This window comes from Aythya ferina, assembly GCF_964211825.1.
Source record: "Aythya ferina genome assembly, chromosome: 2".
Classification (NCBI taxonomy): Eukaryota; Metazoa; Chordata; class Aves; order Anseriformes; family Anatidae; genus Aythya; species Aythya ferina.
Window position 1 is genome coordinate 26,289,970 of NC_140297.1, and position 14,759 is coordinate 26,304,728.

At 44.0% G+C, this 14,759-nt stretch overlaps 1 protein-coding gene across 1 annotated transcript; it reads left to right on the top strand.

The window, feature by feature from the left end:
* Window positions 1-207: 207 nt before the first annotated feature.
* ASB4 (ankyrin repeat and SOCS box containing 4) lies at window positions 208-14,024 on the top strand. The gene is made up of 6 exons (XM_084510545.1): window positions 208-335; window positions 2,374-2,661; window positions 5,829-6,128; window positions 8,747-9,237; window positions 11,482-11,595; window positions 13,087-14,024. Exons 2-6 carry the CDS (start codon window positions 2,448-2,450, stop codon window positions 13,273-13,275), a joined length of 1,308 nt encoding a protein of 435 aa, XP_084366671.1. The 5' UTR covers window positions 208-335; window positions 2,374-2,447; the 3' UTR covers window positions 13,276-14,024.
* The last annotated feature ends 735 nt before the right edge of the window (window positions 14,025-14,759 follow it).

The window sequence follows — 14,759 nt, forward strand, 5'->3', positions numbered from 1 at the left end:
TGCTGCCCAGTGCCCAGCCTAATAAAGAACATGAACCACTGAAATCAGTGTAAATATTTCCCTTGACTTCAGTGGACTTTGGAGCAAGCCTGTGATAACCTGCTTTGTTTGACCAAGAGGGTCCTCACAGCTGATCCGAAGTCTGTGGTGACACTCCCATTGCCTGAGGTGGAAAGCAGCATGTGCCCCAGAAGTGTTGTTTGCCCTTTTTCTTCTTTCTGCAACCCTTCACAACTGGTTCTTCTGACCTGCTGCAGTCACTTACAAGGGCAGCCCTGGTGAGGTGCAGGTGTTTTTGTGCCTGTGGTTCATACGAGGAGGGGTGAGCTGTGGAGGTAGGAGCTGTCTTTCCTCTAAAAACCTGCTTTTGTGTTAGCTGTGTAATTTGGACAATTGATCCTAAATACCAAAACTACATTTCTTAGAGGATATAATGTGTGTGTCTGCAGTGCCCATCACAGTGGCCTCAAGTCTATCCTACAAGTACCATTAATAACAGTACTGTTATTTATTTTAAGCAAGTAATGAGCCATTGTTTCACAGTGAGATGTTCAGAATATTTGGCAGCTTTGGGGCTTGGTTGACATCAGTTTTGACTTTCAAAATCAAACTGCCACCTTGTGGTATGGTGATGGAGAAGTCAGTAGGAAGTTAGATATATTGCAAAAATATTGACACAGTAAAAATTGCTCCTTTTACCCCACCAATAGCTTACCTTATTTTTATATCCTTAAATGTGTTTTTACCACACTTTAAGCTAATAAATAGAAGTTATTTTGTCTTCCTGTGGAAAAAATAGTCTCGTCTTTTGTTATTATTTTTATAATATCATTTCCTTATTCTTGTATATAATTGTGCTGAAAGCACCAGGGTACTGAAACAACCAGTGTACTTATGGAAGTAGGTTTGTCAAGGTTAGACCCAAATGCAGCTTACAGGAAAAGAGTAAATATAAAGGCAAGAGGTATCTGTAATTGTTCCCTTTCTCTATGTTAAGCTCATTAGTGTTAATGAAGATTTTTATGAGAATCAGAGCAGGGCCACACAAAGTACTGAAGGCGAGCAAGTTGTAGTGCCTCTGAAGTGCACTCTCTGTGCACCCTCTTGGACCACGACAACTATGAGGTAATTGTGATCAGCCTTCTCTTTCACCGTGGGCCAAGCTACCATAAATTACTTCACCTTGGTTGTCAATGAAGAGCAAGCATGATGGCTCAGCAGACGTACAGCAGTCTGTCACAGCCACATGCTTGTCTGTACACCTCAGCCTTGGTGAGATGGCGGAGCAGTATGGAGATGTACTGGCATGGTCCTTTATACAGCTAGATTGAGTGTCTTTGTGCCATCTGATAATATTTATGAAAGACAGACAAAAGTCCATTTCAAACTGGAAAGTGTAGTTGAGGTGATTTGTTGAGGACAGCCACGTATTGGTGCTCTGTACACCCATGACTTCTCAGGAATATCATGGTTTAAAAAAGCCATGCGAGTAACAAGGATGTGACATAGGATGTGAAGTTCACATCTTGTCCCTCTGCTCGTGCCAGACAAGCCTTCTTCTCCTGAAGGATGGAGTGGAGACATCCACTATTGAGAGGATGAAATTAAGAGGGAGGCAGTCACACAGGAGGGAGTGTGAATGTATAAAGAGCTCCCCTGTCCCATAATGTGGCCATACAGCTCTTACAGCTCTGCAGCCCTTTCATCCTTGCATTTCTCCTTCCTGGGTGCACTTCCACCTTCCACCTGTGGTCCCTAAGTAAAATGGGGAACTCCTGCTGCTCGGGGCATTGTACAGCAGCAGACTCGGCTGGATCAACACAGCCATGCTTGGGGCTTTATGTATCAGGGCATCTGTGAGATCTGCATAGTGGGGGGGTCTTGTGGAAGCCTGCCTGGTGGCTGGAGGAATGCAAGCGGCACCAACAGGATGAATGCTGTCCTGGAGAAGAAAGAGCTGCCTCCCACAAGAAGAGTCCCTTGGATTTTTTTTTCTTTCTGAAATGCATTAGCTAAAATGCATGTGCAGAGCGAGCACCACATCCCTCTTCAGTCAATAAATCACTAATGGTAACTATGAAAGGAAATATAAGTATTTCTCCAGCTGAGAAACAGCACCAAGGACGTAGTGTCTTTTAATGTGAGTGCATGGCAGGAGCAGAGGGCGGCCACGTGGTTAGTGAAGCTTAATGTGTATAAAGCCTGTAGAGATATCTCTTATTCTGGTTTTATTGCTAGTGTGTCTGTCCTTACTTTCACAAAAAGAGTGTGGTGATATCTAAGAGTGGTATTTCAATGCCTGAAATGCTCCTCATATAAATAGAACAAGCAGATCAGCATGACCAAGTGATAAAATTACCTTCTGGTCTTCAGGAACTTCAGCATGTAACTGCGCTATAGGGACCTCAGTGTACCCCTCTTCACAGCACAAATAAATACATTTGGAAATGGATCTGGAGGAGACATGCAAAGAAGGAGAGAACACGGAGAGGAAAATGACTCGAAATGCAGCTGCAAAGTTGGTGAAAAAGGCTTTCCTTGAAGCCCTAAAGTCCAATGACTATGAGACACTGGAAGAGCTCTTGAACCAAAAGAAAATAGACGTGGACACGGTGTTTGAAGTGGAAGATGAAAACCTGATCCTGGCATCCTATAAACAAGGTAAACGTGGCAGCACTCACAAGCCAGGAAGTAGATGGGTTCAGGTAGTTTTCCAGGAACTGTGGCCTCATGCCTCTCCTAAAGCTGCAGCCTAAGTTGACTCACAGGCAGCAAGGTCAGGAGGCTCATACGGCCACGGTCACCGGAGGGGAGCTTATCAGCTGTGCTGCAGGGCTTGGTGCAGGGCAGGCCAGACACCAGCACCAGCCTCCACGCCACCAGGGCAGCTGCTGTAGCTTTAGGGAAGTCCAGAAAGAGGGGTCCTTTGCCATCTCCTTGCAGAGAATTAGACTGCAAAGCCCAGGATAGACACACAAAGGCTAAGTGTGGTGTACAAATGTCTTGCATGTTCCCCAACACATAAACAGACAGTTCAGAAACAAAATATTCAGTCTCTTCCATTTGCAGTTTACAATAGTAGTACAGTGAATTCTTCTTGGCTTAGGAGAGCTAAAGAAAACCTATGGACCTTGAATGTTGCTGGATAGGAGGAGCTGTGTTTTTCAAGCTCACAGAAAGTGAGGATTTGCTGGTTTATCAAAATATTTTGGCTTAAAATTAAAAATAATAATTAAAAAACAAAAACAAAAACAGAGAAGACATTTCAGCTGTTCTGGAAGGTAGAAAATCCAAACCAGCTGTCAGCCAGATACTGAGTTTCCAGAAACTTACAGTTCAAAACAATGAAACAAGTTTGCTGTCTGCTGAAATCAATAGACTTCATTACCTACTTGCTAACAGACTCCTCATGAGTATCTGAAAAGCAGCAATGACCAACTTTTGCCAGAAGTTAGGAAGTTAGGCATACGTGGAGATAAACACCTCCAGTCTCAGCAGCACAGCAAATGCACTTTTTTTTTTTTTTCCCCCTGTGGCATAAGGGAGGGACAACATCCCACCCCTTCCCCTTTTCTGTGTTTACCTCTTATTTAGTGAACAGCTGTTCTTTTGGTTCCATAAGGGTGAGGATGATGCAGTCATGACTTACTTCCCTTGGGGACAGCATCTGAGCTAACCCACACAATGATGAGTGTATCCTAAAATATCTGCTCTTCTGCCCTCAGCAGGCTAAAATGTGTTCTGGTTGTAGTTTAAGACTATGGGATTTTTAATTGTAGATCATTTGGCAGCAAGAATTAACTCGTTTCTTTTGGAGAAAGAGATAAATGCACCCTATGGCCTAAATCACAGCAGTATACCTTTCTGAAAGGCAGAAGGCACCCTGTCAGCTACAATGCAAATTTTGCCGTTGTTCTGAATCCCAGATAACCATGATTTAAGAGGGGGATTTCCTTGGGGAGGGAGAGGGGAGAAAAATTAAGCTCTGCCAGTCAAACAACTTGAGCTCTGCTGTAAGCAATGCAGTGGGAAGGAGATGCCATGGGTGTCGGAGGGGCTTCCTCTCTTGCAAAAGAGGCTGAGAGCTGCCAAGGACACTGGCCTTTCGTGCACCATTGCTAGTTTCCACCCCAAGAAACAGATGAGCTTAAAGAGGCCTCCTGCAAAGCCTGTGTCTTCTTCCTGCTCAGTGCCAGGTCCCATCCCCTTGGGCTCAGGGATGTCTGTGGGTTTGGGCAGGGGATGTGGGAGATGCTCACCTGCAGCAGCACAAGTAAAGGAAATAAAGGGTGGTCTCAGGCAGGAAAGCTGTGGCTGTATAAAGGGGTAACTTGGCTTTTAAGGATCACTGTCCTGCTGTTCACATCATTTATGGCTGGCATCTACATATCTTCAGGCCCACCCCAGTGTGGGATCAGGCTGGTAGCAAGGGGGAACAACAAATGTGAGTTCAGTTGGGGATCCAGTTTCAGCATCCTGCTGTGCTGCGTGCATAGACTCTGGGATACGGCCCACCTACCTGGCACCCAGTTTGCGGACAAATGATGAAAAAGGTGTTTCTCTCTGCCACCAGTGGTTTGTTTCTGTCTCCTTCCTTCCTCTCCATCTCTCTTCCTGTCTAATGCAGTACATATGATTCCTGCAAAAATTGTATCTAGGAGAAATTAAGGTGGAAAAACTGTATAAAACTAAAGACTCAAAAACAAAGGTCTGAATTAATTTGGCCTCATTATACATCTGCAGCATTTTTCTTTTTCTTGATAACAGTATTTAACCAGGCATTTGTCCAAGTAGATATAAATAAATCAAACCCAGAAAATTTTATAGGCACATTCTAGCTAAGAAGCAGCTGCTGTACCTAAAAAAAAAAAAATAAGGAGAAAGAAAAGTTTCAGATTTATCCTGCTCTTCTGCACAGATTTATTTATAATTTTTTTTTAACAAATGATTATAGTAATCACTTCAGAGACTGCATTAAACATGTAGTCCTATCTTGGGAACAAATATTGGTCTTACACCTGTTTATAAGTTAAAAAAAAAAAAAATCTGTGAAAAATCTGAACATTTTGGAGCCAAATTTCATACTAAGCTGCCCCTGCTTCTATTTGGCTCTTCCACCAAGTTTACATCTACATCAAAACTCCTCACTCCGTGCTCCTCAGGGGCAGTAGTTGGCAGAAGGTCTGTGATACAGCTGCAGCCACATTGCCACGGGTCATCTATGTGCAATGCATCACTAGGAGTCTGAATCCAGCTCCTGACATGCATGATCCTGCAGTCTCCCACGCAGAAACAGCAGGATAAGCTGTCTGTTGAGTCACTGGCCTGAGTAAATACTGCCTTCTTATTCCAACTTACTCCTTTTTATTCTTATTTGTTTAGCTGTTGGCAGACTGAAGAGCCCATTTCCCCTGTATTTTTAGCTAGTGGCATTTCAAATGCACTAAGCCTTTACTATTATTGTTATTATTATTATATAAATATTACTATATTTGCATTGTTATTATTGTTATAATAATATTGTTATTATTATCATCATCATCATTCAGTCTCCAGAGGTCACCAGAAAAACAAAAGCTGCCTTTGGAGTACATCTACATGGAATTATCTCTCCAAAAGACAGGCTATTCAGTGCACATAGGAAAAGTACCTAATGAAAATCAAGTTATGCTTGAGAGAACTACGTGTACACTAAACTCTAGCTGGTGAAATTACAGCAAATTAAGCCAAAACTCCAGCCTTTTCTTCCTCCTCCGTTGTTCTCAGTAGGTGGATAATCCAAAGGAAAATCTTAGCCAAGGATGGTAATGCTTTTTCGTTTCGTACAGGGTATTGGCTACCTAGCTACAAATTAAAAATATCCTGGGCAACTGGGCTTCATCTGGCTGTCATGTATGGGCATCTGGAGAGTCTTTCGGTCCTGCTCAATCACAAAGCTACAATCAACTGCCGGCCCAATGGAAAAGCTGCAATCCACATAGCGTGTGAAACAGCAAATGTCGAGTGCCTCAAGATCCTTTGCAACCATGGAGCTAAGCTGAACTGCTTTTCAATGAGCGGGCAGGCGCCCCTGCACTTCTGTACGACACGAACCTCCATGCCTTGCGCCCAGCAGCTGATTTGGAGAGGTAAGGTAAAACTCTGGAGAGTCTCTCACGGTGTGACTAGAGATGGCAGGCATGACTTGTGGCTTGCCTTAGGAGGCAAGATGCCAAAGTACGTATATTTATCCGTCCCATCCCCAGCTGACTCGCCTCTTCATCCCAGACTTCTTTTCCCCATCTCTTTGATCAGCTGAAGTTTCTCCTGCCCTGATTCCTCACCCCATCTGACCTCCCCTCACCCTGGCCACAGGCCCTTACTCCAGGGCTGTTTCCCATTTCAGTGCTTCCAGCCTGCTGCCCAGCCAGTCCTTCAGCAGAAGAGCTCCTCTGAATGAATTTCTTCTCTATTTTTGTTTCTGTCTTCTTCATCTAGATTTACTATTGAAAAGTTTTCACATGAAAGTGCGCCCCTACCCCTGTCTTTGTTGCTCACGTTTCCTTGATCTCCATAAATTCTTCTATTAATTTGTATTTGACTTGTCCCTGAGAAAAACATGCAGTTTTTCATACAGTCTCTTAATTGCCAGCTACCAAACTCCTGTACCTACTGGGGAAAAAATGTTATTATATAAAATTTAATTTTCCTGGAGTAAGATATGTTATGTAGTTGATCATCTGTAACAAATGAAGTTATGAATAGATATAATTCATGGATAAGTATATTGCTGTTCCTTCCACTGTGTCCTTTACACAGGAAAATGTCTCAGGACTTAATAAAAGGGGTACAGCAAAGCCAGGCAGTTCAAGAGCCCTAAGTTACAAATAGACAGATTCCCCTATTTGTCACACTGTGCCATGGCAAATACAAACACGTGTTGTTGTTTTTTGGCTACAAGTTTTGAAGGTTTTTCTTGAGATGTAGAGCCCAGGCATGTTTTGTGGGCAAGGCAATCTGAAATCCCAAATGAATAACCACATCACTTTTCTTCTGCTGGAAAGATACATATTATTTTGTTTGCTAGAAAGGAAAATAAATACTGCCAGTTGTCTCCTGCCCAAAGCAAGCAGTCCTGACAGCAGGAGTTGAATTTGCTACCATGGAAAAGCTTAAAAGTCGAATGTACTTTTATAAAATGCTGCAAATGAAAGGTTGTATTCTGCAGGCTTCCTCCACCCACCCATCAGTGAGTGAATAATAGCACTGTGCAAGCCAGCCTTCATCCCAAAGCACCCTGCAAACACAAATCTCCATGTGAAACAGAGATTCAAGTTGGGCAAGGTCTGCAACAGAGCATGGCAGGTGTGCACACACCCGAAAGCCAAAGACAGGGTTTTGTTTCTGTCCCTGTCCCAAGGATTCCTACTGGCATCTCCCACCCTGCCCTCTGCACTGGTGCTCTCACACGGGTCAGCTCAGGTAAACGCAGTTTAACCATTTCTCACCTGGGCACGTGGCCAGCCGGGCAGATCTGTGCCCGGGTTTGCTTACCGCCTCCAGACCTGTGCTGCTGATCCTCTCAGGGCCGTGTAACGTGAGTAACGCTCAGCGTGGTTTAGTGGGATTAGCACTCAGCCTAGAGGTAATTTCTCACGCCTCTTTCTCCCTCTCCGTTAGTACAGCTCGGTTTTAGTGTAACTTTGGCCATGTAATGGCTTCGTGAGGCTGGAGAGAACAATTTTATTTATTTATTTATTTATTTATAAGTAAATAAAATTGTGTAACTATACACACACACTATATACATTGTATACATGATATATACTATACTGCAGTTCTGCTTTGCTTTCAGGAACAGGCTCTCGCCGATCTTTCCTCTAATAAGCAGTGTTAAGAACTATTCCTCCAGCAATTTGCACTTCTTCAGCGCAAATTGCTGGTGGATGGAAAGGAAGGAGGCAGCCGGAAAGTCCCAGGGCTGCAAGATCCGGAGCCCTGGCACTATTTTGGCAGAAGGCAGGGGCCGGGCTCCTGTCCGTCTGTCCTGCAGCAGCTGCCCTTCGGCGCACAGTAGATGGTGCTGTTGCTTCAACTGGAATATAAATTCGGTACAAATAGAGCTGTTATAGCAGTCTTGTTAACAGCTTGGAAACAGGATCCAGACCCTCAGCTGGGGACTTTCTTTTTTATTTTATTTTATTTTATTTTATTTTATTTTATTTTATTTTATTTTATTTTATTTTATTTTATTTTATTTTATTTTATTTTATTTTATTTTATTTTATTTTAATAATCTACGGATCTATCATAAAATGTCCTTCTAGGCTCACAGTCAACGAGGTGCTGCAGGAAGCTTTCTCAGGGTACAGATTTGAGCAGAGCTATTTTACGGAGTAGGAATAAAGATCTCCTTTTTCCTTCAGTTCTTAATTTATAGGAAAAAGCACTTCACACAGAGATTTGGACCTGAATGCTGCTCCAAAGCAGTGTTCAGATAAGGCCCTCTATCAGCTCAAGGGCCAAGCTATGACACCAGAAACTGGATCCAAGAATGTGAAGTTTCTGAGGGTTTCCCAGAGGCCTCAGCAATGCAGAATCCTTGACCCTTGCTGATTGTATTTTGATGTGAAAAAAAAAAAAAAAAAAAAGGGTTTGCAATCCTTTACAGTCTCCTTGGGTAGCAGGGCTCTAGCAGAGAGCTGTCCGAACTGGGATTCTGTTCCCTTGATTATTATTTTTTTTTCCTATCATCTTTCCTTGGCAGGTGCAAACGTGAACATAAAAACCAACAACCAGGACGAGGAGACCCCTCTGCACACTGTCGCACGTTTGGGTATCCCCGAGCTCGTGGCCTTTTACGTGGAACAAGGGGCGCAGGTAGATGCCGTCAATGCCCACTTGGAGACCCCGCTGGCCTGCGCGGCCTACTGGGCCCTGCACTACAAGGACCAGACGTACAGCCCAGACCACCACCTCATCTGCCGCATGCTCTTAGACTACAAAGCCGAGGTGAACAGCCGCGATGAGGATTTCAAGTCACCACTCCACAAAGCTGCCTGGAACTGTGACCACGTGCTGCTGCACATGCTGCTGGAGGCAGGGGCAGAGGCAAACATCATGGATGTCAACGGCTGTGCACCCCTGCAGTACATCATAAAAGTGACGTCTGTACGGCCAGCTGCCCAGCCTGACATCTGCTATCAGCTGCTGCTGAACCACGGAGCAGCCAGGATATATCCTCTGCAATTCCACAAGGTTAATGGTGGCTTTGTACAGCGCGGGGGTACGGAGAGAGGGGATGTCTGGAACAGGAGGGGAGTGACAGACCCAAACTTCAGGGTTTGGTGGTACCAGGATTTGCAGGAGTCATGTAAACTGTGGGCCCAGAATGCCCAAAATCTATTGTAAGGTTGATATCATTTACCTGAAGCAAAATTGCCATTGCTAATGCCAGAAACCAGATGCAGGTCCCATATTCACTCTTAATCAGCCTGAAACTCCAAATTACAGAATCACAGAATCACAGAATTTTCTAGGTTGGAAGAGACCTCAAGGTCATCGAGTCCAACCTCCAACCTAACGCTAACAGCCCTCCACTAAACCATATCCCTAAGCTCTACATCTAAACGTCTTTTGAAGACTTCCAAGGATGGTGACTCCACCACTTCCCTGGGCAGCCTGTTCCAGTGCCTCACAACCCTTTCAGTGAAGAAGTTCTTCCTAACATCTAGCCTAAAACTCCCCTGGCTCAACTTAAACCCATTCCCCCTCGTCCTGTCACCAGGCACGTGGGAGAACAGGCCAACCCCCACCTCTCTACAGCCTCCTTTAAGGTACCTATAGAGAGCGATAAGGTCGCCCCTGAGCCTCCTCTTCTCCAGGCTGAACAAGCCCAGCTCCCTCAGCCGCTCCTCGTAGGACTTGTTCTCCAGGCCCCTCACCAGCTTCGTCGCCCTTCTCTGCACCCGCTCAAGCACCTCGATGTCCTTCTTGTAGCGAGGGGCCCAAAACTGAACACAGTACTCGAGGTGCGGCCTCACCAGAGCTGAGTACAGGGGGACGATCACCTCCCTAGCCCTGCTGGTCACGCTGTTCCTAATACAAGCCAGGATGCCGTTGGCCTTCTTGGCCACCTGAGCACACTGCTGGCTCATATTCAGCCGACTGTCCACCATCACTCCCAGGTCCTTCTCTGCCTGGCAGCTCTCCAACCATTCCTCTCCCAGCCTGTAGCTCTGCTTGGGGTTATTGCACCCCAGGTGCAGGACCCGGCACTTGGCCTTGTTAAACTTCATGCAGTTGACCTCAGCCCATCGGTCCAGCCTATCCAGATCCTCCTGCAGAGCTTTCCTACCTCAAGCAGATCGACACACGCACCTAACTTGGTGTCATCTGCGAACTTACTGAGGGTGCACTCGATGCCCTCGTTCAGATCATCGATGAAGATATTAAAGAGGACCGGCCCCAGCACCGAGCCCTGGGGGACGCCACTAGTGACTGGCCTCCAACTGGACTTGGCTCCATTCTAAATGCTAAATGCTGGCTAAAGCCTAATTTTTCAGAGCTGATTCACATTCTCATTTCAGAAAACCTACATGCCTTCATCAAACCTGGCTCCAATATGCTGAACTGGGTTGTACAAAATGCGTATTTTATGGCCTCAACCAAAGACTAGAGGTCAGCTGAGATGATTCAGTTTGCCACTTCTGACCTTTAGAAATACAAATCCATTCAAACTGAAATGGATCTCACTGAAGCTTGGGCTTGTTTTCAGGAAATGTGAGAAATAAAGGGAAATTCTGGGCCTGGGCTCATAGCTGATTACTACTACTACTACTAATAATAATAATTGCAAAATCCCTCCCAAAGAATTTCAGCAGCTCTTCAAAGCCCAAAGCACTGTAGCTGGTAGCCTTCTTATATCAGGCAATGAGGTAAGCTTGCTCTAGTCAGGGCTCATTTTCTCTCATTTTTTGCCTTCAGCATAATTTTGCAGTCCCTCCACTGTATATATAAAATTTTATCAATCCAAGCAACCAGAACCTTTGGAAAAAAATGTTAGACCTTTGTTTTTGCCTTCCTGAGCTGAGGATGAGCTGGTCCTGTCTGTAACAAAACAACTAATTTTTCTAGAGTGTGTTTGAGAGCCAGGCCTGGGGTCTCCTCTTCCTGCCTCCACCTTCTCCCATTGCATGGAGCAGGGCTCGGTTCCAATCTATCATTTCCTATCTGCAAAATGTGTAGGATGATGTTTATCCCAGAGGGATGCTCTGCAGCTTTGTCTGTGAAAGCCTGTCTGCTGTGTGGGTCAAAAATGCACATCCTACCGTGTGAATGTGAAGTGTTATTCCATGGGTGTGAGCAACAATTTCCTCCTCCTGAGCTAAAGTTATTAGGCAGAGGTGATTTTAGATGTGTCCATTCCTGTGTGTCCTCACAGACAGGCTAGCCCCAGTGCCTCTTGGCGGTGCTCATAGTCTCTGTACATCCTGACTGCAGGTGCTACAGGCCTGTCATTCCCACCCCAGAGCTGTGGAGATTGTCGTCAACTCTTATGAGCACATCAAATCAACATCTAAGTGGAAAGCAGCCATACCTGATGATGTCTTTGAGGTAAGCTCTTAATGAGTTGTAACTGAGTAAAATCCAGGCTTATTATTTGTTCTCTGTACCTGGCCACAGAAAACTGAGAATGCTTTTGAAAGGGAATAACACACCAGAGGATTTGGACTTCTCCATTTAATATCATTCACTTCACACAAGCTGGCCCAAAACTGGGGATTTTTTCTTTTGAGATAGGTACCATATCCAAATCTGCTGAAAACACTTAAGAAATACAGATTGTTCTGTGTTGTCCTGATGACAGTGGGAATTTCAGTGATGTGGGATGTTCAGGGTTATGCTGTAGCTTTAAATAATAGTTTATCTTTGTAAGAGAGAATAAGAGAGTTCAGAACGCTCTGGACATACAAGCTGGTTATTTATTTATTTTGTGAAATGTTTTCACACAGTTTAGTTGAATATAGTTTCTCAGAAAAAGTTATTTCCAATAAAAATATTGCTTTTCCAGCTATGCTGGGTAAAAAGTTTTTTATTTTAAATTGAATCTCCTTCAATAAAATGAAGATAAATGGATCTCTATGTCACCTGGAGATTTCAATAGACTTTTTTTTTTTTTTGAGAAAGTCTCATAGTGACATTATCCTTTGCTGCACTCCCTGTCAGGGGTGCTGCAGAAGCTCAGATATCCCTGCACTCAGCAAGTGCAAAATATTCTGGCTGTGACTGGTGTATCTTCAGATCTTCCAGTGAGTGTATTTATATATTTTTTCAGGTCAGCGATTGTTTTAAAAGCACCATATTACAAGGTATATATTTAGGTAGACATTTAGGTTCTGTTGCATGGGTTAAGTTTCTGTAGTTTCTGTTTCTAACCATAGGACTGGTTAGCTGCAAATACAAGGGAGAATTTAAATGAAAAATGAGGTCAAAGAGGGAAGAGATGTTGTCAAAGTGCCAAATTGGGGGATGGGCTTTGACATAATTATCCCATTACTTCAGAAATCTGCATAGTCCCAATATTCCATTTTAAAGCTAGTTCTTGATTAATACCAGGGTTTTTCAGGATGTTCAACTCAGTGCTGAAGTTAAGTATACCAATGTCTGCTTTACATTGTCAGTGATGCTTAGGGAACATCATCTTTATTATTAATGCAGAGCTATGCAGCCAGAGGAACTGCAAGACCAACTGTTTTTTTCAGATCAGCTTTATTCAGGAAAAAAAATAATCATGTGAACACAGAATGAAACATTAAGGACCTTTTTCTCCTAAATAGTAATAATGAAGCGTAATAATAAACACGAAGTATTTGAGGCAAGCATAATTTTGGCCAAACCAAATTCCTGCTGCGGTGAGCGGCTTAAGGTGACAGGGCAGCTCTACAGGTTTTTACCCTTGCTAAGAACTGTGTGTTGGGAGGGGAAAGGGAGAACAGGAAAGAAGCTTTAGTGCCCTAAAATACTCTTGTGTTTTTTTTTTTTGTTGTTGTTTGTGGTTTTTTTTGTTTGTTTTGTTTTGTTTTGTTTTGTTTTCGTGTTTTGCAGCGGTACCAGGATTTCTACGACTCATTGTTCACTGTGTGCAGCAACTCACCGCGGTCGCTCATGCACTTATGCAGATGTGCTATTCGGGTGATGTTGTCAGAAAGATGCCACCGAGGCGTCCCCTTACTCTCCATCCCCGTGTCCATGAAGAAGTACTTGCTGCTGGAGCCAGAGGGGATAATCTACTGAGCTGCAGCAGAGCTGGCTGTGCACGCCAGCCTGCCTCTTCCCAGATCTGCACGACTCTGCGTGGTGCTGGAGCTCCAGGCTCACACAGACCTTCACTTCTGTATGGTCTCGGGCCAGCTAGCAGCTGGGCTGGCATTTATGGCCCTTTTCGGGGCTGCAGTCCACAGAGCGGAGCGGGGAGGCAGAGCTGGAGCAGCCTCCCTCCATACGAACACAGGGCTGCGTGTTTGGATGCTTTGTTCATTCTAGCTTCAATGACCCTGTCAGTGATGCTTCCGTTTCTTTGAGTATTTATTCCACTGCCTGCTAGATATCATTAGATTCAATCCAAGCAACCTTTGGTACCGTTTCACTGTAATTTTATTCAGCTGTCATTTTAGGAGTAAAAGAAAGGGTACTGTCAAAAAGTAGTACATTCATTAGTCATAGAAATGCTTTCCCAGAAGGAAATGGGGGAACTGCTTTGAATCATGACCACAGACAGGAGTTCAGTAGTTGCTTACGGATTGATGCTGAATTCAGTCTTAGTTCAGTCTTCACTACACCTGTCTGTACCTTATAAAGCTTTGTCATAATAATATCATTTTTAATTGTAAGATTTTTTTTTTTCCCACTCTCAGTCATTGTATGTGAACAGGATCAAAATCTACAGCACTGAAATTTCTGAGCATTCATATTTATGCCTGGGTAAGTCTTAGCAAGAAACTGTCCCTGTTTCCACCCTAAGTGTGACCTACATTAAATTTGCATCCTGGTGTTGAGAAAGGCAGAGGGACTGGACTTGTTCATGTAAGCTGAACAACTGTGCTTACACAGGTGCATCCCTCAGGATGGTGTTGGATGGGATATGTGACGAACACAAACATTTCTGTCCATTTAATACAAAATATTCCTAGCCTATTAACACAGACTATATTCCACTTATATTCCACATTGTGTTTGTTTGTTTGGTTGGTTGGTTGGTTGGTTTTTGGTTTTGTTTTTATTTTGGTAGCTAGGCACAGGAGAGAAGAATCCCACCTTAACTGAAAGGTGTTTCCACACTAAAGAGGTGCTGGCCAAGCTGTACCAGGCCTGCCAGATGCTCTGTGCTTTCAGACCTGTCTGTGCTGGTTTCCTGCTCAGCAGGAAATATTTGGTTCTTACCAAGCTGTTGTCTCCTGTTCACAGGGTGAGATGCAGGGGCACACACTAGGTATCCTGCAGCAAGGGCAAATGTGTGATTTGACCTGCAGATAAAACCCATTTTATTGAGCACGTTAGGCTCTTCCCAGACACACAGGAGAGGCCAAGCTGTTCAGTGCCTCTGTGTCTTGCAAAGTGGCAATAATAGCACTTGAAGAAACGTACAGATTATTTAGTATTACACATCACTCTGTTGGCAGAAAGAACAGTGATAAGAGTTCTTATTAGCAGTAAGAGGCCTAACAAGTGTTCTATCAATATCACAAATATCTAGTCAAACCCATCCTCTTGAATCCTGA